This window comes from Ornithorhynchus anatinus, chromosome X3 (genome assembly GCF_004115215.2).
Source record: "Ornithorhynchus anatinus isolate Pmale09 chromosome X3, mOrnAna1.pri.v4, whole genome shotgun sequence".
NCBI lineage: Eukaryota > Metazoa > Chordata > Mammalia > Monotremata > Ornithorhynchidae > Ornithorhynchus > Ornithorhynchus anatinus.
The window spans coordinates 24,177,275-24,201,789 of NC_041751.1; the positions used below are offsets into that span (position 1 = coordinate 24,177,275).

The 24,515-nt window shown below is 41.9% G+C and overlaps 1 protein-coding gene and 1 non-coding gene across 5 annotated transcripts in view; both read right to left on the reverse strand.

The window, feature by feature from the left end:
* PTBP3 (polypyrimidine tract binding protein 3) overlaps positions 1-24,515 on the reverse strand; it is a 178,070-nt gene that overhangs the window by 101,193 nt on the left and 52,362 nt on the right. For all 4 annotated transcript variants that reach the window (XM_029053781.2, XM_029053780.2, XM_029053782.2 and 1 more), the window contains one exon: positions 476-551. In XM_029053781.2, the coding sequence (XP_028909614.1) occupies positions 476-500 (25 nt within the window). In that variant the 5' untranslated portion in view covers positions 501-551. Of the gene's footprint in view, positions 1-475; positions 552-24,515 lie in introns of those variants that run through there.
* LOC114807690 lies at positions 18,414-18,551 on the reverse strand. The gene has a single exon (XR_003755765.1). It is a non-coding gene; the product is annotated as a small nucleolar RNA SNORA7 (small nucleolar RNA).

Consider the following 24,515-nt stretch of genomic DNA (forward strand, 5'->3'; position numbering starts at 1 on the left):
GAGCGCAAGCATATGGTATCACTTAAGGTGCGATGCTGTTTTGCTTCCTAGCCTCTGCCTTACTGTACAGTACTATTATTATCATTCTTGCATTTGTTAAGCACTGACTACGCATCAAGCACTGTTCTAAGCACTAGGGTAGAAACAAGTTAATCAAGTTGGGCACACTTCCCGACTCACGTGGGGCTCACAGTCTAAGCCGACCATAATTTGTGTTTCTTTGTTATCACTTTTCATATAGTAAAATCACAAGGCGTGCAAGGCATTCTGAAAGGGGTGGACATAACTAAACAGACATACGTCTTGTTGGTATCTTTGATCTATCCCCTAACCCATTAATTCTCACTGAATCGTGGATGACTGTAATGTGATCTTCCTAAAACGCAGGGTTCTTTAGGAACACACTCCCGGTTGCAGAAGGACACACTGTACGAAGAAAATGTGCTAGATTTGGAAAAGAAACTTCTCGCCGTACCTGTAGCTGGAGTAGAATTGCTCATGGTAAAGGGCCCGTTAGTGATACCAGAAGAAAGAAGCTCCTCAGATGGCCGCTGAAAGACAAAGGGAAAGTAGTGTTAATAAAAACAAGATTTGGAAGAGGGCCCATATGTAATTCCAAAATAACTGAAGCTTGTATTGTGCTAGTCTGATATATTGCTATTTTGCATTCATAAACTGCCAAGGAAATTTATGTCACACATTTCTGAGCAAGACTTTGCCCTAACATTTTACTAGGCAAGAAATCAAACAAAAATCCTGTGCTGGTAGTTATTTCACATTCCTGAATGTCCATTATATTTCCAGGTGCATAGGTGGTATTTCCTGAACAGGAGTTCTGTTATTCCAAACAATTAATCAATTTGCTTATTTTAACAGATAGTTGATCCAACAAGAAAAACCCAATGACATTATTGCAATTAAAATGAGTAGAAAACCATGATCTTTTATTCTATTTATTTTATTTTATTATTTAAATGTTATAAGCCCAGTAATAAGGAGATCCTAAAAAGTGTTCCAAAATCAATACATCAGATCTGATTAAGTCTAAAGTTTTACAGGTCACAACTCGATCATATTTAAGGAAGACTAAGGAGGCATATTCTGAACTGCCTTAATACATGTTTCAAAACATTATTTTCACTACTACCTTTTCAAAATTTGCTTCATTCAACTTTCACAATTAAGATACCTTTGAAAAGGTATGAGGAGAGTGACTATATAGCCTGAATTTTTTTTTAACTTTAGACTTGGGAGAAGCAATTAGATTGAGGCGAGCATTCATGAGAGAATAAAACTCTGGTGAACCTTGCCAAAAATTCCTCCCCTCAAATATCTTTACTTGCCTAAAAAAAAATGTAATTCAAAAATTAAAGAAAATTATTTTGAGTCACAACCATAAACAATTACTCTATGAACATAAGCCAGGTTTCATTCTAAAATATACTTCACTTTCTTATTTACTGACTCGCTACAGAAGTCATTATGTGGGAAGTTTGAGGTAACAAAAGAAAGCTGTGCACTCTGTATTTTAGGAAAGTTGTGACAAAAAAACAAAAAGTCAACAAAAATCAGTCTGTTCCCAAGAAACAAAGGCAAGGTGTTCTATAGAAACAACTATAAGCGCTAAATGATATGGCAAAAAGAAAATCTGAATAACCTTACAAGCACTGCTTTACTACCACATTTGTTTACTAGTTTTCCAAAGAAAAGTTGTTCCAGCCTAAACCTATAAGATGAATCCTAATTAATTCTCACTATGCCTCTACACTGTAAGCTCGCTGTGGGCAGGGAATGTACCCGTTATATTGTTGTGTTGTACTCTCCCAAACGCTAAGTACACTGCCCTGCACCCAGAAAGTGCTCAAAAATTACGATTGATTGATTACACCTTTTGTCCAGAACGCTGTTAGGGAATTGGGAAATATTGCATGAGCCTGATTTGGATTCAGGTTGCTGAGGTGACGACATCAGACAGGGGTGAGTACTTACAGCACAGGTCTTCCTGAACGTGGGGCTTTCAAAAACATAACCCCTGCATTTCAGGAGGACTAGGTGTACTTCCCCTCTCAGGGTCACGCCTGGAGAGTTCTCGGTACTCTACCAGTCTCGACTACAGGAGGGAGAGTCAGGTGGAGGCCTATCCATTCCATTCCTAGCTTTGCCTTCCACTTGCTAGTCACTGGGCATCTGTTCCAAGTCAAAACTCACCTGTGCCAGGCAGCAGCGGCATGGGAGAGAATCAAGGGCGAAGACTCAAGTTTACTGTGCGGAAGAAGGCAATGGCAAACCACTTCCATATTTTTACCAAGAAACCACCACGGCTAAACTACCGCAACGACTGCAGGTGGAGGTGGGGCATTCTGGGAGAGATGCGTCCATGGCGTCGCTATGGGTCGAAGACGACCCGACGGCATAAGACAAGACATGGTGTACTTCATAATTCTCTGCCCACTGAAATGGAAATTTGCTTTGCCAAGATATTTTAGGACCCAAGACGTTTTTTTAAAATGGATCATTCCTATATCCAGGGAACTTTTGGTCACTCGTTAGTTTTTAATTTTCCTCTTCTATTAATGTTTGCATTGAAATAAACCCTCAGCAAATTGACTTTATCATTTTTCATTATACTCTCTAGGGAAAGGTATCTGCTTATAAAGATGATCAATCAATGATATTTATTGATTGAGAAGCAGCATGGTCTAATGGAAAGAGCACAGGCTTGGGAGTCAGAGGACATGGGTTCTAATCCTGGCTCCATCATCTGTCTGCTGTGGGACCTGGAGCAAGTCACTTCACTTATCTGTGCTTCAGTTCCCTCATCTGTAAAATCAGTATTGACTACTTGTTCGCCCTCCTACTCAGGCTGTGAGTCCCATGTGGGATCTGATTATCTTGTACCTACCCCAGTGCTTATTAGTGTTTGGCACATAGTTAGCACTTAACAAAAACCACAGTTATTATTATTACCCTGTATGCAGAGACCACAATTAGCAGCCGAAGAGTTCTAGATATCTAGACTGTCTTCAGTGCAAATTAACTCATATATGAAGTTGGATTTGATGGTATTGGTGCCTGTCTACTTGTTTTGTTGTCTGTCTCCCCCTTGTAGACTGTGAGCCCGTTGTTGGGTAGGGACTGTCTCTATCTGTTGCCGAATTGTACTTTCCAAGCACTTAGTACAGTGCTCTGCACACAGTAAGTGCTCAATAAACACGACTGAATGAATTGGACAAGTGCAGAGATAAAGGAAAACACACTCAGCAGAAAGGTCATCGAATGATCCACAGAACCGACAAGCCTAAGAAATACAGTTTGCTAAATAACTTTATAGTATGACCAAAAACATCTGTCAAGGGTCAGGTTGTAAAACTACATCAACAATAGAGCAAGTGGCTTTAACAATCTTTTATCTTTAGAGAAAAATTAAAGTCTTTCAGACCTGTCCAAAGGAACAATGCATCACCCTTGCACTTGGATCCCTTTAAGCACTTAATAGTCACCCCACCCTCAACCCTCCCAGCACTTAAGCACATAGGGAAGCAGCGAGGCCTAGTGGAAAAAGCACGGGCGGGAGTCAGATGAACTGGGTTCTAATCCCAGCTCTACCACTTGCCTGCTGTGTGACCTTGGGCAAGTCACTTCACTTCTCTGTGCCTCAGTTTCCTCACTATAAATGGGGATTCAATAGCTGCTCTCCCCTTTAGATTGCAAACCCCATGGGGGACAGGGACTGCATCTGACCTGATTAACCTGTCTCTACCTCAGCACTTACTTGCTGTGCTTGACATATAGTAAGCACATAAATACAGCACGGCCTAGAGGATAGAGCACGGGGCTGGAAGTCAGAAGGTCCTGGGTTCTAAACCCAGCTCCGCCACTTGTCCGCTGTGTGACCTTGGGCAAGTCACTTCACTTCCCTGGGCCTCAGTCACCTCATTGTAAAATGGGGAGTAAGACTGTGAGTCCCACATGGGACATGAATTGTGTCCAACCTGATTTCCTTGTGCCTGGGACTGTAAATACGTTTGACTGAGTGTGACTGGCACATTGTGAGCACTTAAATACCATTAAAAATATCATCATAATAATGACACTATCCATAATTTATTTGAATGCCCATCTCCCCCTCCATACTGCAAGCTTCTTGTAAGGCAGGAAGCGTATCTACCATTGTACAATGCTCTCCATGCACTAAAGACTCAAATACCACTGACTGATTGATTACAGTGGAGTCTTCTGTTTAAAAGACAAAAAAGCATCACTCCTTGGGGTTAGTAGTACAAATCAGCAACAAGGCATACAAGAACATAAAACCAAAACTTAATAGATGTCCTTAAAATTCCTATAACGGTCACAAAGATTACAATTCAATCTTGCTTTAAATGAAAATATTTTCCAGACAAAAGACCATTTCTGGGTACATCCTGTCCATCGTCAACTCAGCCCCGCTGACGATTGCTCAATCTTTGAAGAACACACACTTGCTTAGCTGACAAAGTACATTCTCAATCACTTTGCATTTTATAGCCTAATACAAGAATCAATGGTATTTATTGAGTGCTTACTATGTGCAGAGCACTGTACTAAGCACTTTGGGAGAATACAAGATCACAGATTTAGTAGACATGTTCCCTGCCCACAGGGAGCTTACATTCTAGAGAGGAAGAATATAAATATGAAGCACCTGAGAAACACTATGGTTTAGTGGAAAGAGCACGGACCTGGGAGTCAGAGGGCCTGGGTTCTAATCCTGACTTTTCTACCTGTCTGCTGTTACTTGGGCATGTCACAACTTCTCTGTGCCCCAGTTACCTCAACTGTAAAATGGGATCAAGACTGTGAGCCCCACTTGAGATATGAACTGTGAATCCCATTTGGGACATGGACTGTGCCCAACCTGATTAGCTTGTATCTACCCTGGCATTTAGTACAGTCCCTGGCACATGGTAAGCCCTAAATGTAGCAACAGGGTGCTTCGAGGAATGGTAAGGTGGTTGATTGCCCTTCTTGACATTCATGCTCCATCCTTAATTCATCCCTCTATATCCTCTTTCCTCTAGGAACTCATTATAGCCCCATCTTGAACCTACTGAATTCTATTTTGCCTGCACAACCTCCTAAGGTAAATTCTATACCCTAACCACTGAGTGAAAAAGTGAGTCTAATGGTGAGCCTGGGAGTCAGAGGACTGGGTTCTAATCCCCACTTGACTGCTATGTAAGCTTGGACAAGTCACTTCACTTCTCTGTGCCTCAGTCACCTCATCTGAGTATGACCAAAATGGGGATTCAATATCCCAATATTCTCCCTCCTACTTGGACTGTGAGCCCCATGTGGGACCTGATTATCTTGTGAGCCCTATGTGAGACAAGGACTGTAACCAACCTGATTATCTCGTATCTGCACAAATGCTTAATACGTCTGGCATGTAGTAAGCACTTAACGAATATTATTTTTTAAAAAGTCATTCCTTCATTTAAAACCTGTCACCTTCAAACTGTGATGGGCACCCCCTCGGTCTGTTTTATGGAATTTGGAAAACATCAAATTACGTGCATTCCTCTTCCACAGCCATCATGATTGCATAAATATTTCGGCCTTCATCATTCCAGACTGAAGAGTGCTAATGCCCAAAATGGCAGAGATTTTATAGCCGTGGTTTGGCTGTGGGAAAATCCATGCCATATTTAGAGGTGCCAGTGTTCCAAAAATGGCTTCCGCATTTTTGAGTGAAGCCACTGAGTGGCAAGGGGAAAGTTTTGTCAGAGCTGTTTATTTCTTCGACAAAGTTCTGCGTGTTTGGGGATTATACTCTACGATGGGGCCCTGTTACGTGGTACGGTGGCTCACTCAACAGGAATCCCTGCTGAGGAAAGCATCCTTGGAACAGCTGCCTTACCTCGAGGGTTCCACTGCCGCCTTTCCAACCAGGCTCCCTGTTTCCCCGTGCCCACGGGGAGGGGGCTAAAAGCTGCTCCTGCACGCTACTGGATCCCTCCATTGATGCAGAGAAAAGCAGCACGGTAACCACTGCCTTCCTTGTGTCATCGAGGGTCCCAGCTCCCAGCATACACTGTGCCCGCCGGGCCAGGAATAAAAGGTGTTCCCGTGCATATTGACAGGACGAGGCTGCCACAAAACTCTCAGAAGACAGATAGCTGTGGGTGTGCCCTGAACACTGAGCCCCAAGGAGCCTGGAATTCTGCTCCTCTAACCACAGCACCCTACTGATTTTGCTTTTATCCTATTTGTCTGTGCTGCTTTTTAATGTTTCGTCATTCTTGATGTGTCTGTCTCTGGGTCCTTTTCCTCACTTGTACTCTTAAATTGCGAGTCCCTCGAGGGACAGTCATGTCTAATTCCTACCTGTGTATTTCCAGCACTCAGTACAATGCTCTGCACCCAGTAAGTGCTTAATGCCCGGATCATTTTTCTATAGAACTGTTCAGTCCACGTTTCCCCACCTCAAGAACCACCGGTGGGTGCCGAACCACCTCCGCATCCAACGGAAACTCCTTACCGTCGGCTTTAAACCACTCGATCACCTTCCCCCTCCTACTTTTCTTCACTGCTCTCCTACTACAACCCAGCCCGCACTCTTGGCTCCTCTACTGCCAACCTACTCACTGTAGCTCCATCCCGTCTATCTCGCCGCCGGCCTCTCGCTCAGGTCCCGCCTCTGGTCTGGAACGCCCTCCCTCTTCATATCTGACAATCACTCACCCCATCTTCAAAGCCTTATTGAAGGCACATCTCCTCCGAGAGGCCTTCCCCGACTAAGCCCTCATTTCTTCTTCTCCCATTCCCTTCTGTGTCACCCATGCATTTGAATTTGCACCCTTTATTCACCCCTCCCTCAGCCCCACAGCTCTTATGTACATATCTGTAGTTTATCCATGTTGACGTCTGTCTCCCCCTCTACACTGTAGGCTCACTGTGGGCTGAGAACGTGTCTGCCAACTCTGCTATATCATAATCTCCCAAGTGCTTGGTACAGTGCTCTGCACACAATTAAGTGCTCATTAAAAAACATTAATTGATTAATAAATACCACTGGCCACTATTTCTACTACTACAATCCTTTTGGAACCCCAGGGTAGTCTTTTGGTAGCGAGGAGAAGTTAGGTCTTCGCAGGGTAGGGTGGCTGTTCAGGAGCACAGTTATATTGAGATGGAAAATGTTCCTGGATCAGGAGGAACTGGCCTAGGGGCCCACTGGCTATGGAGGTCTGAGAAAATCAGAAAGGTTTAACGATGTCCCTATTTTCCTTTTATAGTTACAGAGTCTGGTACTTTCAACAGAGCAGTAGGAGCAAGGATAGTACTGCTTTGGGCTCTACTCTGAGTTCAAAAGATGAGTTGTGCCCTAGGAATTGCCTTGCTCCTTTTTCTTACCACGCTATCTCTTTCAGCTCCTGTTTGATTCAAAGGTACCCACACGAACTGTTCTAAAACGTTCTGTGGGTAGAACAGATACTAATCATCAGCACCAGAGTAAAGCACAAAACCAAACCAAGTAACCTCCTTTCGACTGACTTAACTTTTTTGGTAGGGTCCTGATTCCATAGTTCAGGTGTAGTGAATTGCAAGTGCTATGGCATGGTCCCACTATATTTCAATTATTCACACGATGGCTTCCTCATTAGCAGAGAGAAAAAAAAATCATAGTTCCTGAAAGAAAATAATAATGCTCCAAGAGACTAAATATCCAAAAAAAAAAAAAGGGGAGGGGGGCTAATGATTTCTAGCAAGTGTTTCCCAATCTGAAAATAACAACAAAAAATAGTAATTTCTCATATATTTACTAGTTTTTAGCCTAAGACATCACAACAATAAATGTTTCTTCCCTCAAAAGTGAAATTCTTTACTCCAGTCCTTGAGACTCTCTATCTTGTGACTTTTTCAGTGGATTTTAATTGCTTTATTTCCTTCAAGGAAAGTGAATCTGACTTTTATATTTCATTAACCTTCAGTGTGCTTTACCTCATTTCTCAAAATTGCTTTAGGTTAACTAGCTTCTTCAGTATTCGATTGATTAATGGACTCTGGCAAAATTCCCGTTAAAGTCACAGACCATGTCCACACTGCAAAGGCTTTAGCAATATACAGGTTACTTTGTTGTGGTAATTTTTTTTTTTAATGTTACCTTAACCTTCTCCAAAAAGGCAGGAAATGATTTTCTCCTGGCTTCCGATCGTTCCGCAGAGGATTGCTTTACTCAGTCTGCGGAGATGGTTTAATGCTTGAGTGACCGTTTGAATACATGGAAAATTTCATGTGGTTAACACCATGGGCCTACTTTATAGGGGAAAGGGAATGAGGGCACCATGAGATTGACAGTGAGACGCCATATCCAACAGCACCTGCCACCATTTCCACGGGAGTTAACCACAGGCTGGGAAGCCGCCTGGAGGTGTAACCCTACAGGTTTCGGGGGAGCATGGTGGAGGGTGAAGGGGGCTCCCAGACCCAGATGCCTGGCTGGACTGGACAGGGGCGGGATGGGCAGATGAGTCACCTTCATGGGATTGGAGAGCCTGGTTGAGGTGAGGAAAACCACAATAGCCACGGTGAGAACCTTGATCTTCATCTCCCTTCCTCACTTTCCTTCTCCCACACTTTGAATCTCCACCCCGTGCCCAACCATTGCCATTGGCTTTGACACACTCAGTCACCTTGCCCCCTCCTACCTGACCTTGCTACTCTCCTAATGCAACCCAGCCTGCAAACTTCACTCCTCTAATGCCAACCTACTCACTGTACCTCAATCTCGTCTATCTCACCACCGACTCCTCGCCCACGTCCTGCCTCTGGCCTGGAACTCCCTCCCTCTTCATATCCAATAGACGGTCACTCCCACCGCCTTCAAAGCTTTATTGAAGACACATCACCAAGAGGTCTTCCCTGACTAAGCCCTCATTTCTTCTTCTCCCATTCACTTCCATGTCTCCTCTGAACTTGGATTTCCACGCTTCATTCACTCCTCCATCAGCCTCACAGCACGTACGTACATACCCATAATGTATTTATTTATATTAATGTCTGTCTCCCCCTCTAGACTGTAATTCACTGTGGGCAGGGAATGTGTCTACCAACACTATAATGTTGTACTTTCCCAAGAGCTTAGTACAGTGTTCTGCACACAGTAAGCACTCAATAAGTATCACTGACTGAATGCCTATCTCCCTCAATGTTTTGCCTCTGGCACCCCACCAAATGTTTTCCCCACACTCAGAAACAAAAAGTTGGTACCCCTGGTTTATACCCACTTTACAAATCTGGGCTCCAATATGAGGGGAAAATGTTTTCAGGATTACTAAGAAGTGGCATTTCTAAGGACTGATTTCTTCCTCCTACTCCCACTGTTCAGAACAGAGTATCAGCAGCAAGTTTGTAAAAATATGAAACGTTCTTTATTAATCCAAGTCATTTAGAGTATATCTATTGTGAAGACTACTATCAAAAATTTTAAAAATGTCAAATTCCTGTAATTGTGGAAAATCAAGCAAATGCATCTTCAATCAAATGCATGTGCAAGCATTGAATGAATGCAAAAATTAAGATTTCAGGAAAAATACAACAACCAAGTCATTGTACAAGTCCTATTCAAGTCCATCAAGCAACACACATTGAGGCAAGCAAGACGAAAACAGTTCCACTGGAATTGCAGAGGGAATATACTATATCCACTTTATAATCCTGGCTAAAGAGCTATAAGCATTTCAATAACCTGACTGATAATCATTCTCAGGGCAAAAAACTTGCAAGATACCACTCAAAGTAGAAGCCCAAACTTGACTCAACGCCCAGTTCTCCAGAAAGGGCTTGGGCCTGGGAGTCAGAAGACCTGGGTTCTAATCCCAGCTCCGCATTTTCCTGCTATGTGACCTTGGGCAAGTCGCCTGTCTCGGTGCCTCAGTTTCCTCACAGAAAATGGGGATTCAAACTTGGTCTTCCTCCTACTTAGTGAATGTGCCCCAAGTGGAAAAGGGTCTGAATCTGACCTGATTACCTTGTATTTGCCTATCTCAGCACTTAGGACAGTGTTTGGCACTTAGTAAGCACGTAACAAATACCACAATGATTATTATTATTGTAATGCAGTACTTGCATTCTTGCAAAACCACATGTTAAGGAAACACATTAAGGAGAAAATAAAATAATGATATTTTACTTTTCTCTGATGATAATTTTTAGCTAAATGACTGCTCTTCTGAACTGATCATTCAAAATTTTAAAGACTCTGTGACCTATTCATAATAGTTGGTAACCTTGGTTGATAAGTATCTTTTAAGCCTGACTTCAGCATTTTCCATTAGGGTCCAATTTTTCTTCAAATTAAAAAAAAAATCCAATGTCATTCAAATACTTCATGTAAGTGGCCAGAATTTAGGCAGGTGCATACTTCAGCCTTAAAGAATATTATGATCAGTCGATCAATCGTATCTATTGAGTGCTTACTGTGTGCTGAGCACTGCAATAAGCACTTAGGAGACTACAATATAACAGGGTTGGTATGCTGTTTTTGTTCTCCTCCCAAGAGCTCAGGAAGGGTTTCAAACTGAGATCCCATGGGAACACAGTATCTTCTTCCCCACCCTAGAGTAAGTTCAGGAAAATTGTGCAAAAATTTATCAATTATAAATTGTCTTGCAGTCGGCCCCTCCACATGACGATAACTGAAATGTGTGATTTATTGCATAGTATATTTGAAGCAAGCATTGGATCACCAAATCAAAAAAAAATTATGAAACGTGCACTACCATTAAGAGCTCATATACATTTACCTTTAATAAAATCAAATTCTAAGGCAATGTGCCACAGAAAATTGCCCCTTCCTAAACAAGCAATTTAACTGCCCACTTCGAGAGACCCTCCTGTTAATGTGACAGGGAGCAAGTATATATGAATATGCTTTCAAATGAGCATTTCAATTTTTAAAAAGTGGAGTTTTCCTGTCTCTACTGAGGCTTGTGATATTGTATAATGAAATTACCTCCATTAAAAAAACTCAGAATTAGAGTTAATAAGCAGTCAGCTGCATTTTGTTCCATTTTACTTCAACTACATTTCACTACAAAGAAAAAAAATCGAGGGCTACTTCTCCTTTAGATGTATTCAATAGATTTTATTTTAATTTCTGTAACATTTAAGCCAGAATGTTCATTGTCTGCCTTTATAAAAGTTAAAAAAAAGGCACACTCAGAGAATTTCCCAGAATAAATTATTAACCTTCACAATTCCATCACTCTTCAATATTATGATTGAAAGAATAAAGCATTCCCCAGCAAAAGTAATGATTGAACACATTACAAAAGTAGCAGATGTGAGACCACCTAACTGCTTTTCTTTTTTTTTTTCTTTAATTTGTTTCAAGTCAAAAATTATAACTAATTTTGAGCCTGGTTTCTTAATAACTTATCAGGAAAAGGGCTTATTTCTCCGTGTCAAGGAATATGTAGCACAAATGCATTATTACCCAGGTAGAAAATAAGGCTATCCACGTATTTGGTGGGTTTTTAAAGAATTATACATACGAAAAATGCTTACTATGATACAGGCTGGAAAGAGCAGAAAAAATTACAATTGCAAATGTGATTATGGTACAAATTTTAAGAACACAAGTCCCTAACCGACATCTTCTTCGGGAAAGTAAGCATGATTCTCACAGAGTAAGTTACAGTCCAAAACATCGGAATTATTTTAGTTTGTAGAAAGTGACAGTGCCTATCGGTGGCCATATTTTTGCAGGAAAGACAATTCAGAACAAATTACCCTATTTTAAGAATTAAAAGCTGGATTTTTTTTTTCATTTTCAAACGGTACCTTTGGAAGTTAAGAACAGACTAGCTGCATGGGCATCATTCTTATTCAGGGCTTATCAAACCTCAAGAATAGGTAGCTATATGTGTGTATAGATAGATATCTAAATGTATATACACTACATATATGAATATAGAAGTACCACAATTTATATATAAATAAGGCCAAAATGGAAACATAAAATAGGTGGCAAAAGAGCTTTTGTATTATTATTATTGATGTGTTAAGGCCTTATTTTCTTAAAATGAGCTAACAGAAACACAAACATTTGATCATTTTAAGGTTAAAAATCAAGTACACAGATTTGCAAACAAAACCAAAATGCTTTTCCCTTATAAAATGTCATTCTGTCCCAGTCTCAAGCCCCATTTGCTCTATACACACATACACACAAACATGTACACACATACACACACACAGGAGACTCACGCCCTTATAGTTATAGGTCACTTCTTGAATTTTAAACTATTTCCGGAAGCAAAAATCTATCTACAATTTAAAGTTGAATGATGTAAACATTTCAATTCATGACTAAATAATTTTCTCTTACGGTCAGGGAAAAACTGATTAGAGATACTAGATGAAATGAAGCGTGGAATTCTAAAAATAATTGTTCTCTAACATAATGACAGAGCAGGATGAACAAGGGCCTATGGCGTTCACCTTTATTCAAGAGTAGTAACTCTAAATTAAACATCTTACACTTCTCCTTTAAACTCAAGTGGAATACCAGCCAAGTCTTCAGCAAGCATAATCAATATAAAGAGTAGCAGAACAAATGAACCGTATCTCAAAGGGAATTCCACAAGTACTGAAAAAGAAGACTTTTAGGAGAAAATAAAGGAAAGCTGCAATAAGGCTGAAGGTAGGCTGACAAAGCAGCAAGGGAGGAGGGGAAGTTGTAGAGAAGAAAACCATAAAAAAAGTTCTGTATTGGGGATAAACAAATTAACCTTACACAAAGAAGGCTGTCACTTCAACACACCATCAAACAAACTAAATGAATGGAGGCAGGCATCTTGATAGAGCAAAGGAAAAAAACAACAACAACATAGGATCAACAAGTTGATCGGCCATCTCCCTAGAAACATGGCTGAAGGTTTACACAAGCAGCAGCTGTTCCATATGTCTGTTAACTCATTGGCTAAGTTAAAATACATCCAGCTTCATTGTCTCATGTATCAATTATTGAAACACTTGTCCAGCTCTGTAACAAGATACTGCCGACCGGATAAAAGCAATACAACATCGTAATTAAGGAGCCCAAGAGGAAACGTTTTAAATAGTAAACGTGGGGAGAAATGATTTTATTCAGCACTCAAGCAAAAATTAGACACAAGATTAAGGAAACCACCAGCTCAAAAATTCGGTCAGGTGAACAATGTGAGATTAGATAGACTTCTTTAAGCCACTGGGCCACCAAATTAGGTGAAGACAATGGTTAAATTTATAATGCACATAAAACATCATCGAGTAATTTGACATCTTTTGCAAATCAAGATTCAGGAACACAGCTGACTTTGGAAGACTTTCACCAGCTGCGTATCTGAGGGGAATATCTGGACGAAGATCTACCAACAGGTTTCAAAACTGAATATACCCATACGTATATAAACACACCTGAGGTGTTTTAAGAAGCAATTTCAATGCAATACCAGACACTGCATGGCTCTCATTAGAAATTGTGGCAGGAGGGGCATATATGATGGTTTTACAGAAGGCCAAGTGGCAGAGTAAGGTCCCGTGATAATGTGAATTTGACTCTTTTTGAGAGCAAACTACAATTTCGCCCCCTCTAGTGGCTAAAGATCCCAGAAACAATTACTAACTATACAATGCCGGGACTCTATCCACAGTACAATAGCAGCTCTGGCACCTCTAAAACGCTAATTAACTCACCTGACCGACCCTATTTAGAAATTTATACCAAGGGGCATTTGCTCAAACCCACCGAAAACATCAATAATAAGCGTTTTCCTCATCCAAAAACATCAAGAGGAAAATCAGAAATGTCCGGTTGTCGATTTCGGTTTTCTTCAAATGGACTTAAGTCACGAGTGAGGTAAGGAGTGAAGGGTGAAGACCTAAGTGGGATGCAATAAATGGTAATATGGAACAAGAAAAGGGCCACATGTGGCTGAGGGCCTCTGGTTAATTACAGAAATAATTAGGCCTGAAAATAACTTTTACATAGCATCGAGAAACAAAATTTAGAAAGGAATTCACTAATTAGAAGAAAAGGATACATTTGGTAAAATGAAAAAGAAATTCTTAATTTTTTTCCATTGATTCCCGGTTCATTCTCACACAAAGGCAACTGGGAACAGATACTAGAGTGAACATCTGGCATGGATAATTACCTACTTTTTGCTGAATTTTTTCCCCCTCTTCAAAATCACACGCTGTTTTTTTCCCTTCTCATTCCAAAAGTATTCTAACAAGTTCAAAATTCCAGGGTCACAAAAAAGTAGCATAACAAGCACCACCAGCTTTCAGTTCTAACAGCTTTAGAGAAGCAGCGTGGCTTAGTGGAAAGAGCCCGGGCTTGGGAGTCAGAGGACGTGGGTTCTAATCCTGACTCCGTCATTTGTCTGCTGTGTGACCTTGGGCAAGCTTCTGAACTTTTCTGTGCCTCAGTTACCTCATCTGTAAAATGGGGATTAAGACTGTTAGCCCCATGTGGGGCAACCTGATTACCTTGTAGCTACCCCAGCGCTTAGAAGAGTGCTTGGCACGTAGTTAGTGCTTAACAAATACCATAATTATTATTAACAGAAATGGCAGCAATGTTCTCACTCGAGAATGGCATAATCCATTTCCAAATGTGGGGTTAAAAACCACCCAATCCTGATGAAAATCTAGAATAAAATTGTCTATCTTCTACAATTCCTCAAATACCTTATTAAATTAACTTCATATTCTCAAGGAGCACTTCTCCTCTGACTTCGGATTAAAGAAAAGAAAGGTGAAGGTCGATGTGACTCATTCACAAAAGGAAAAAGATCAGAATCTATGAGTGAATTGAATTGAATCCAATATGAAAAATTCTCTGCCACTTGAAAAAATAGTGGCTGAACTAAATTATTCCACTAGGAGAGCTACTGAGATGCAGTAAATAAAATAGTCCCCTCCTTAAATACTTGCTAGGGTTCCCTGTTTGCCTAAAAGAGTTACTGCAGCTTCTAAAAATGCATAATTTTCTCCCATTGTGTAAGCTTTTGATTGGGAGTAAGTCTATCATTAAATGGAGCAATGTACGGAACAACACTAAATCACTATCACCATAGTACCCTGACTATCCCCCTTGATTAGAAGAAGGTGGCTTTAATTAAAATCAAGAAGAATCATTAGCTATTGCCTAAGAAAATGTCACCCTGCAGGAAAGGTGTGTAGGAACCAAAAATAAAGCAAACTAATTCTACCTGAAGAGCTCTTAGGCACTCCACATCGTCATCAATGGTATTTACTGAGGGCTAACTGGGAAAACTCTAGGGATCCACTACCAGAACGACTGCAGATGGAGAGCGGGGCGTTCTGGGAGAGAAGCGTCCGTGGTTTCGCTATAGGTCAGAAATGACTCAACTGCATAAGACAAGAACCGTGTGTAGGGGCTGTACTAAGTGCTTGTATAAATTCTTACATGGCTCCTAGCTCTAAAAAAAAGCTCACATCTTTTACTTGGAACATCTCATTGAGGAGAGGTAGGAGACATACTTTAATCCCCATTTTCACATGGATCAATCCATGGTATTTAATGAGCACTGTGCTAAGTGCTTGGGAGAGTACAATACGGCAGAGGTGGTACACAGCCGCCCACAAGGAGCTTACATTTTAGAGGGGGAGAAATAAAATGGCTATAGATCTCGAATCCTCAATCTTCTGATTAGATGACCTTCCCAAGGGCACAGCGTTAGCGAATTGTGAAGTGAATAATCAGTCAGGGCTTCTTAACTCCTAGTCCCGGGCATCATCCACTCTGCATATATACATCAGTTTCCCCACCCTCCCAATACTGGCTGGGGGAGCATGGAGAGGAGAGGCAAAATAAAAAAAGAGAAATTGAAAATGAAAGGGAATCTCTGATATTCAGAAGCTGCCATGTATGCCCCTGGTTACAGTCAAAGACGTTTGGAAACCATACTTCCTCCCATGGTCTCCCATGCTTTTCAACAGACCTCAAAAAATAAGTATACTGGCAGCATTAAAAGTTTGCACACCCATGATGCACTATCACTATAGAGAACACACAAATAACAATCTCTACTTATATTTTAAGACATTACACATGACCATTCTAAGGTACAAATCATCGCTTAGTCCACCTGGTCTGAGAATGCTTTCTAGATATAGAGGATTCAAGGAGGGTTTTGATAAAGGAACGGCTGTGGCTCGAAATCGGACAAGGGGGAGGAAGTTGCCCACAGAATAATAATACTAATAAGTGTGGTATTAAGTACTTACTAAGTACTAAGTCTTGCACTAAACACTGGGGTAGATACAATATAATCCAGGCAGGCATAGTGCCTGTCTCACATAGGGCTGAACCTATTTCCTTGCCCCCTCCCCTGTTTTCCCAGTTCCTATCCCGCCTAGGTCCACCCCCAGCCCCCTGGATTTACAACCCCAGAAAGTGGGGACCCCATGCCATGGAAACGGTGTCAGGAGCAGTGGAACTTGGCATTGTCAGAGCTCTTAAAAAAAAAAAATTAAAAATAGGTGGACAATAGAGGGGGTGGCACGGGGTGGGGGAGAATCAGAAAGATGGGGGTATGAGTTAACCAAGGGGGCATAGGAAAGTTGGAAGCCGGGAAATGTGGAAGACTGGGCGGGAGCAGGGAGATGGTTTTCATTCATTCAACAGTATTTATTGAGCGCTTACTATGTGCAGAGCACTGTACTAAGCTCTTGGAATGTACAAATCGGCAACAGATAGAGACAGTCCCTGCCTATTGATGGGCTTACAGTCTAATCGGGGGAGACAGACAAAAACAATAGCAATAAATAGAATCATTGCGTGGCAAATTTGCATAACTGGAAATCCAGGCAGCAATCACTGCAAAGAAGCAGCATGGCCTAGTGGCAAGAGCACGGGCTTGGGAGTCAGAGGTTATGGGTTCTAAGCCCTCCTCCGCCACTTGTCTGCTGTGTGACCTTGGGCAAGTCACTCAACTTCTCTGTGCCTCAGTTACCTCATCTATAAAATGGGAATTGAGACTGTGAGCCCCACATGGGACAACCTGATCACCCTGTAACTACCCCAGCACTTAGAACAGTGCTTGGCACATAGTAAGTGCTCAAATACCATAATTATTATCATTATTATTATTATTATTAAAGGGATGTGACTTCCACAGGGTTGATGAGGGACCCTCCTTCCCCAACGCGCCTTGTCCAAGCCAATTCCCTCCCTACCTTAAAAGCACTCCCAAAAAGCCACCTCCTCAAAGAGGCATTCCCCATTTCATGACAACCCCATCAGCCACTTTAGCGCTCACGTATATTTCCTTTAATTGCCTCCTTTTGTTTTATTTGAATCTACCTCTTCATTTTTTCCTTTATTGTATGTTTTCAGTTTGTGTTCACTCTCCCTCACATTTTAAATTCACTAGCTTATATTTCACTAGCATTAGCATCTCAAACTGTCACTTTCCCAGCCCAGAGGGTAATGAATAATATTATTTTGGGGGTGGGGGAGGGTGGGGAGGAGAGTGGAGAGAAGGCAATCAGTGTAATTTGAAGAGACTGTAAAAACATCAATGATACCATCTTTGTTTTCCTAAAAGCCACCCAATGTGAATCACAACTCAGGTTTCTCTTCCTAAATTTAGAAATGAGAGCGAAGCCCTTTTTAAACAATTCCACGAACCCTGATATTTTCATTTCACCTTTTCAATTGGTCAAAAATAGCTGCTATAGTATTCCAAGGGATTAAGTGTTCTCACATAATAAACCACAGTGTAATATCTTATGTTTCCTATAGAAATATGAAAAGGCTGTTCATTCATTTGCAATACAAGGTCTGAGGAAAGAAGATCCAGGGCTTAGAGTGGCTGGGGGCGAGGCAGGCTTCTGGTTTTGCAGCCCCAGGTGCAGGCAGATTTGCCCTACAGCATCGGGAGAGAGGAGTCCCCTCCCATTCCCTAACCCATGACTGAGCAGCTAGGCCACCCCTCTCACCACCAACAGAATCAGGACCCTGCCTAGCATAAAAGGCAGCCAGCTAGAAGCCCAATAAACATTTGTCTTCCTAAAAACAACAGCTAAGTCTGAAAAAAAAAATTAAAGGGAAAGTCCATCAGGCCATCAATCACGTGATTTCAACTGAGCAAGAGCAGGTGGACTAGGCCCTGGTTGGGTACCTTAGGGAGGGAGAAAGGCTGTGGAGTCATCTCCGACCCATAGCGACGCCATGGACATGTGTCTCCCAGAAAACCCCACCTCCATCTGCAATTGTTCCGGTAGTGGATCCATACAGTTTTCTTGGTAAAAATCTGGAAGTGGTTTGTCATCGCCACCTTCCACACAGTAAACCTGAGTCTCCACCCTTGACTCTCTTCCACGCCGCTGCTACCCAGCACAGGTGAGTTTTGACTTGTAGCAGACTGCCTTCCACTCGCTAGCCACTGCCCAACCTAGGAATGGAATGGGTATGCCCCTGCTTGACTCTCCCTCCTGTAGTCATGACCGGTAGAGTACTGGAAACTCTCCAGGTGTGACCCTATGAGGGGAGGGAGGAAATACTCCCCTCTCATTTACTTCAGACCAAGCTGCCCCTGGGGAAAATTTGCTGGGAGGGGAGGGAGGGAGAGACAGATATCCATCCACTTCTCTGACACCGCCCCCCCTTTCCCCGCCTCATCCTGGATCATGAGCCTCAGTAAACATCTGCTGGTTGAACTATTTCACAGAACTTATTAATAAATCAATAACGTGATTTATATTACTTATTCATAAATCCAACCCTTGTGTCTGGGAAATCTACTGATATAAAAAGGTAAGACTGAGGATTGAACTATACTAAATCATCCACCAACCAAATTGCTAAGAATAAAATTCACTGAACTTGCAAAAAACTTTTTTAATGACACTTCTTAAGCACTTACAATATGCCAAGCACTGTACTAAGCACTGGGGTAGATACAACATAATCTAGTTGAACAAAGTCCCTGTCCCACACTTGTTTTGTTCAGTTAAAGAAAATACTAAATCCAAAAGATAGAAGGATAAAATTAAAAGACCACCTAACCGGACAACCCTCTCAATACTCCTGTAAAAAAGGTAAGTCTTCAAACTACAACCAAAAGTCAAACTGCAATTTTAACTGCCACTGTGAGTAGGGGGATATATCACCTGCCAATTTAAGCTATGTGAAATATTAATATAAAAAAATCACAATGTTGTACAGTGTAATTACAAGCCTGTCTTCAAATAATGCAATAAAAATTCAGGTTGATTTTTCAATCATTCAATCGTATTTACTGAGTGCTTACTGTGTGCAGAGCACTATAGTAAACGTTTGGGATAATACAATACAACAGAATGCAATATAACGGAGTTGGAAGAGACATTCCCTGCCCACAGTGAGCTTTCAGTTTAGAGGATGAGACAGATGTTCATTCATATAAATGAATTACAGATATGTACATAAGTGTTATGAGGCTAGGGGAGTGGTGAATATAGGGTGCAAATCCAAGTGCTAGGGCAATACAGAAAGGAGTGGGAAAAGAGGAAATGAGGGATTAGTCAGGGAAGACCTCTTGGAAGCCCTCTTGGAAGAGATGTACCTTTAATAAGGTTTTGAAGGTGGGGAAAGTGATCAGATGTGTCCAATGTGAAGAAGGAGGGCGTTCCAGGCCAGAGGCAGGATGTGGGCCAGAGATCGGCGGCGAGATACATGAGATTAAGGTAGAGTAAGTAGGTTGGCATTAGAGGAGTGACGAGTAAAGGCTAGGTTGTAGTAGGAAATCAGGGAGGTAAGGTAGGAGGGGGCAAGGTGATTAAATGCTTTAAAACCGATGGTAAGGGGTTTCTCTTTGATGTGGAGGTGGATGGGCAACCACAGGAGGTTCTTGAGGAGTGGAAAAACATGGACTGAATGTTTGAGGGGTTTTTTAGAAAAATTATCCAGGCAGCAGAGTGAAGTATGGTCTGGAGTGGGGAGACACAGGAGGGAGGAAAGTCAGCGAGGAGGCTGATGCAATTATCAAGGCGGGATAGGTTAAGTGCTTGGCTTAACCAGGTAGCGGTTTGGATGGAAGGGAAAGTGGCGGATTCTAGGCATGTTGTGAAGGTTGAACGGACAGGATTTGGTGACAGACTGATTACGTGAGTTGTACAAGAGAGAGGAATCAAGGAGAATGCCAAAGTTACGGACCTGTGAGACAGGAAAGATGGTGGTGCTGTCCACAGTGATTGGAAAATCAAGGGGAGGACAGGGTTTGGGTGTTAAGAAAATGAGTTCTGTTATGGACATGTTAAGTTTGAGGTGTCCAAGGGACATATAAGTAGAGATGTCTTGAAGGCAGGAGGAAATGCAAGACTGTGGAGAAGGAGAGAGATCAGGAGATGTACATTTGGCAATTATCCACATCGAGATGGTAGTTAAATCCATGGCAGCAATTGAGTTCTCCTCGGGAATGGGTGGAGGTGGAGAATAGAAGGTGAACCAGAACTGAGCCTTGAGAGACTTCCACAGTTAAGGGGAAGGAGGCAGAGGAGGAGCTCGCAAAAGGGACAGAGAAGGAGTGGCCACAGAGTCAAGAAGCGAACCAGGAGAGGACAGTATCAGTGAAGCAAAGGTTGAAAAATGTTTCCAGGAAAAGGGGGTGGTCAACAGTGTCAAAGGCAGCTGAGAGGTAGATGAGGATTAAGATGGAGTAGAGGCCTTTATATTTGGCAAGAAGGAGATCATTAATGACCTTTAAGTAGGCAGTTTCTGTGAAATGATGGGGGAGAAGCCAGCTCAGAGGGGGTCAGGGAAAGAATTGGAGGGGAGGAAGTTGAGACAGACCAGACATCTGAAAACATGCAACTTCACCTTAAAGGTGGATTTATGTATCAAAAATAAATAGAAACATTTCAACCATGCATATCTTATTTCATAAATCCCAGCTTTGCCCTGAAAAATGGATTATGATGAGAAATTACTCTATTTGTTAATAGAAAGAGTTGTACACTGCCATTTTTAGCACAGATCTCAAGTGTAATGAGCTATCAAAATGTCAAAAGAAATATCCATTTCCCAACAAAGTTTATGAAGATAATATTAGATATTGGAGTCGAATAAACCCACACGTTCAGAGCTTACATTTGAACATACTCCTGAACAAACTGATTCCTTAGTTCTTAGTTTTTCAGAAATGTGTAGATTAGTTTGATCGGGACAGCTGCTGACATCGCCACTCATATGTAATTCTGCACTTCCAAGGGCTTTAAAGTAGCACAAAAATTGTTTCAAAAGAAATTTGAAGGGAGGTCATTTCCAGCCCACCCAGTTACAGATTAAGTCACAAAAGAAAAAAAAAAGACTGCACACTTTGCTCAACACTAAGCAGTGATCAGCAACTAAAATGGAATCTCAAGCTTGAGATTCCCACTGTGCCTCAGTTACCTCATCTGTAAAATGGGGATTAAGGTTATGAGTTTATGTGGAACAGGGACTGTGTCCAACCTAATTAACTTGTATCTCCCCCAGTGCTCAGTAAAGTGCTTGGCACATAGTAAGCACTTAACAAGTATTACAAAAAAAGGGAGCTTACGTTCTAGAGAGGGAGACAAACATTAAAAATAAATTAGGGATATGCACGTACGTGCTGTGGAGCTGAAGGAAGGGTAAATAAAAGCTGCAAATCCAAGTATAAGGGCAACGCAGTAGAGGAAGTGACGAGTGGAAATAGGGGTTTAATCGGAGAAGGCCTCCTGGAGATGTGATTTTAATAAGGCTTGAAGGTGGGGAGAGTGGTGGTCTGTCAGTCATGAAGAGGGAGTGAATTTCAGGCCAGAGACAGGAAATGGGCGAGAGGTCGGCCGCAAGATAGACAAGATTGAGGTACAGTGAATAGGTTGGTGTTTGAGGAGCAGAGTGAGCATGCTGGGTTGTATTAGGAAATCAGCAAGGTAAGAAAGAAGGGGACATGGTTACTGAATGCTTTGGGCAGGGATTTTCTCTGTTGCTGAATTGAACCTTCCAAGTGCTTAGTAGAGTGCGCTGCACATATTAAGCGCTCAACAGATACGATTGAATTGAATGAATGAATGAATGAATGAATGAAAGAAAGATGGTAAGGAGTTTCGGTTTAATGTAGAGGTGGATGGGCAACCACTGGAGATTCTTGAGGAAGGGGGAAACATGGACTGAATTTTTTTTTTAGAAAAATGATCTGGGTAGCACAGTGAAGTATGGAGTGGAGTGGGGAGAGACAGGAGCCAGGGAGGTCAAAGGAGGCTGATGTTTTAGTCAAGGCGAGATAGGTAGGTGGTGCAACATGGTAGCAGTTTGGATGGAGAGGAGAAGGCAGATTTTAGCGATGTCGTGAAGGTGGACTAATAGGTAGATCCTCACGTCACTTAACTTATCTGTGCCTCAGTTTTTGCAACTGTAAAATGGAGAGTCAAAACATGTTCTCCCTTCTACGTCGACTGGGAGCCCCATGTGGGACAGGGACTGGGTCCGACCTGATTGTCTTGTAAATGCCCCGGTGCTTGACACACACATAACAAATACCACTAAAAAATAATAATAATGAAATAAAAAAGGTGGAATCGACAGGATTTGGTGACATTTTGAGTATGTAGGCTGAATGAGAGAGATGACCAGAGGATAACACCCAAGGCTCGTTAGACAGGGAGGATGGTGGTGCTGTCTACAGTGATGGGAAAGTCACAGGGAGGGCAGGGTTTGGGTGGGAAGATGAGGTGTTCTGTTTTGGATATGTTATGTTTGAACAAGGAAAGAAAGGAAGTTAGGATGACTTGAAAAATATGGGAAATAATTTTGAGAGTAAAAATGCGAAGATAGAAAAGATTTGGAAATGGAATAGTCCAGTGCTAAATTAACTACAGTCAAATGCAAAACTAATGATAACGGTTCTAGAATAAAGCAGTTATGTTGAGCTTTGGCAAATTTTTGGCTATGTCTTTTTTTTCTCTCAAGTTAATAGCAAACTTCTAGATGTTATTGTCTTAGTAAGACCTACATACATACTCAAAATCATTATTAACTTGCAATTTTTTTTCTAAAGACAGTAATCACCATACAGATGCCAGCTCTTATACACCCAGGGCGGGGGAGGGGGAGAAAGGCAGGAAGTAATGAACTAATAACGTGTGAGGTTCACCCTAGGCTGTTTTTTTTAGGTCCACTAAGTAAATCCCATTTTCCTTATTATTGAATTATTTAGGCCAGACCAAAAGGCAAGTCAGTTATTACACAGAGGATGGAGACCAACCATTCTTCCTCTTCCCTAAGAATAGTTCAGTCATTCATTGTCGTATTTTTCGAGCGCTTACTGTGTGCAGAGCACTCAGTCAGAGGGATTACTAGTGTCCTTTGGTCACTTCACTGACCACCTTCACACTCTCCCCTACCTATTCTATACCCACTTTCTCCCATCCATCTACTCTATGTCCTACTTTTACGTTATGCCCTACCTCCATGCCTTTTCTATTTTCTTTGCATTTTTACTCTCAAATTTTCTTCCTCCATTCTTTCTTCCCTTTTCCCCCCACCCGCAACTTCTCTCATCCTTGACGAGAGTCTTTGTGGGCTGCTTCTTCCTCTCTCCAGAGAAGGGGGTGGCGCAGCCTGACAGCCAAGATCCTTGAGCAGCAGTATAAGCCGGGACTTGAGGGCTAGACTGTGGCTTGGAGTTTCTTCTTGGGAGGGAGGCAGGGGGGCTTGCAGCTGGAGTTGGCAGATATTAGGAGATTAGCAGGAGGAGTCAGTAGAGCGGTCAGTAATGGCTGGAGAAAACAGTGGGCCAATGTCTCATATGAACAGAAAAGGAGGAGGATAATCACCAACCTTGGTGCCAGCGTTGGTTACACATCACTGTCATCTTTGCTGGGAAGAAACTTGGCCCAGTGGAAAGAGAGCGGGCCTGGGATTCAAAGGACCTGGGCTCTGATCGTGGCTCTTCCACTTGCCTGCTGAGTGTCCTGGGGCAAGGACCTGTTTCCTCACCTGCAAAATGGGGATTCAATATCTGTTCTCCCTCTTCCTTTGACTGGGAGCCCCATGTGGGACAGGGACTGTGTCCAACCTGAATATCTTGTATCTGTCCCAGTGCTTAATACGGTGCTGGGTGCTTTAACAAATGCTAGTATTATTATCATCATCTAATGGACCGAGCATGCAAGAGGGCAAGAATTAGCAGAGTCATGGAGATGAAGAAAAGGGTGATCACGGAGTAGTTGGAATGAAATTAGAAGAGGGAAATTGAAGGACTGGTTGGGAGACTTTTCCCCAGACAAATGAATAACGTTAAATAATGCTTTAGGTAAACAGTAGTGGTTAAGGGGAGGAGAGGAAGAAGGAATACAGAAATAGGCATATAGAAAGCCTTGACCTGTGGCCCTGAATGAAAACATCAGACTGGGGAAACAGTGATGGCTCAGGAGTCTGAGGTGAAATTTTAGTCACCAGAGTGGATTTTTCCATCCCTGATAATAATCTTAATCACCATTACAGGGCC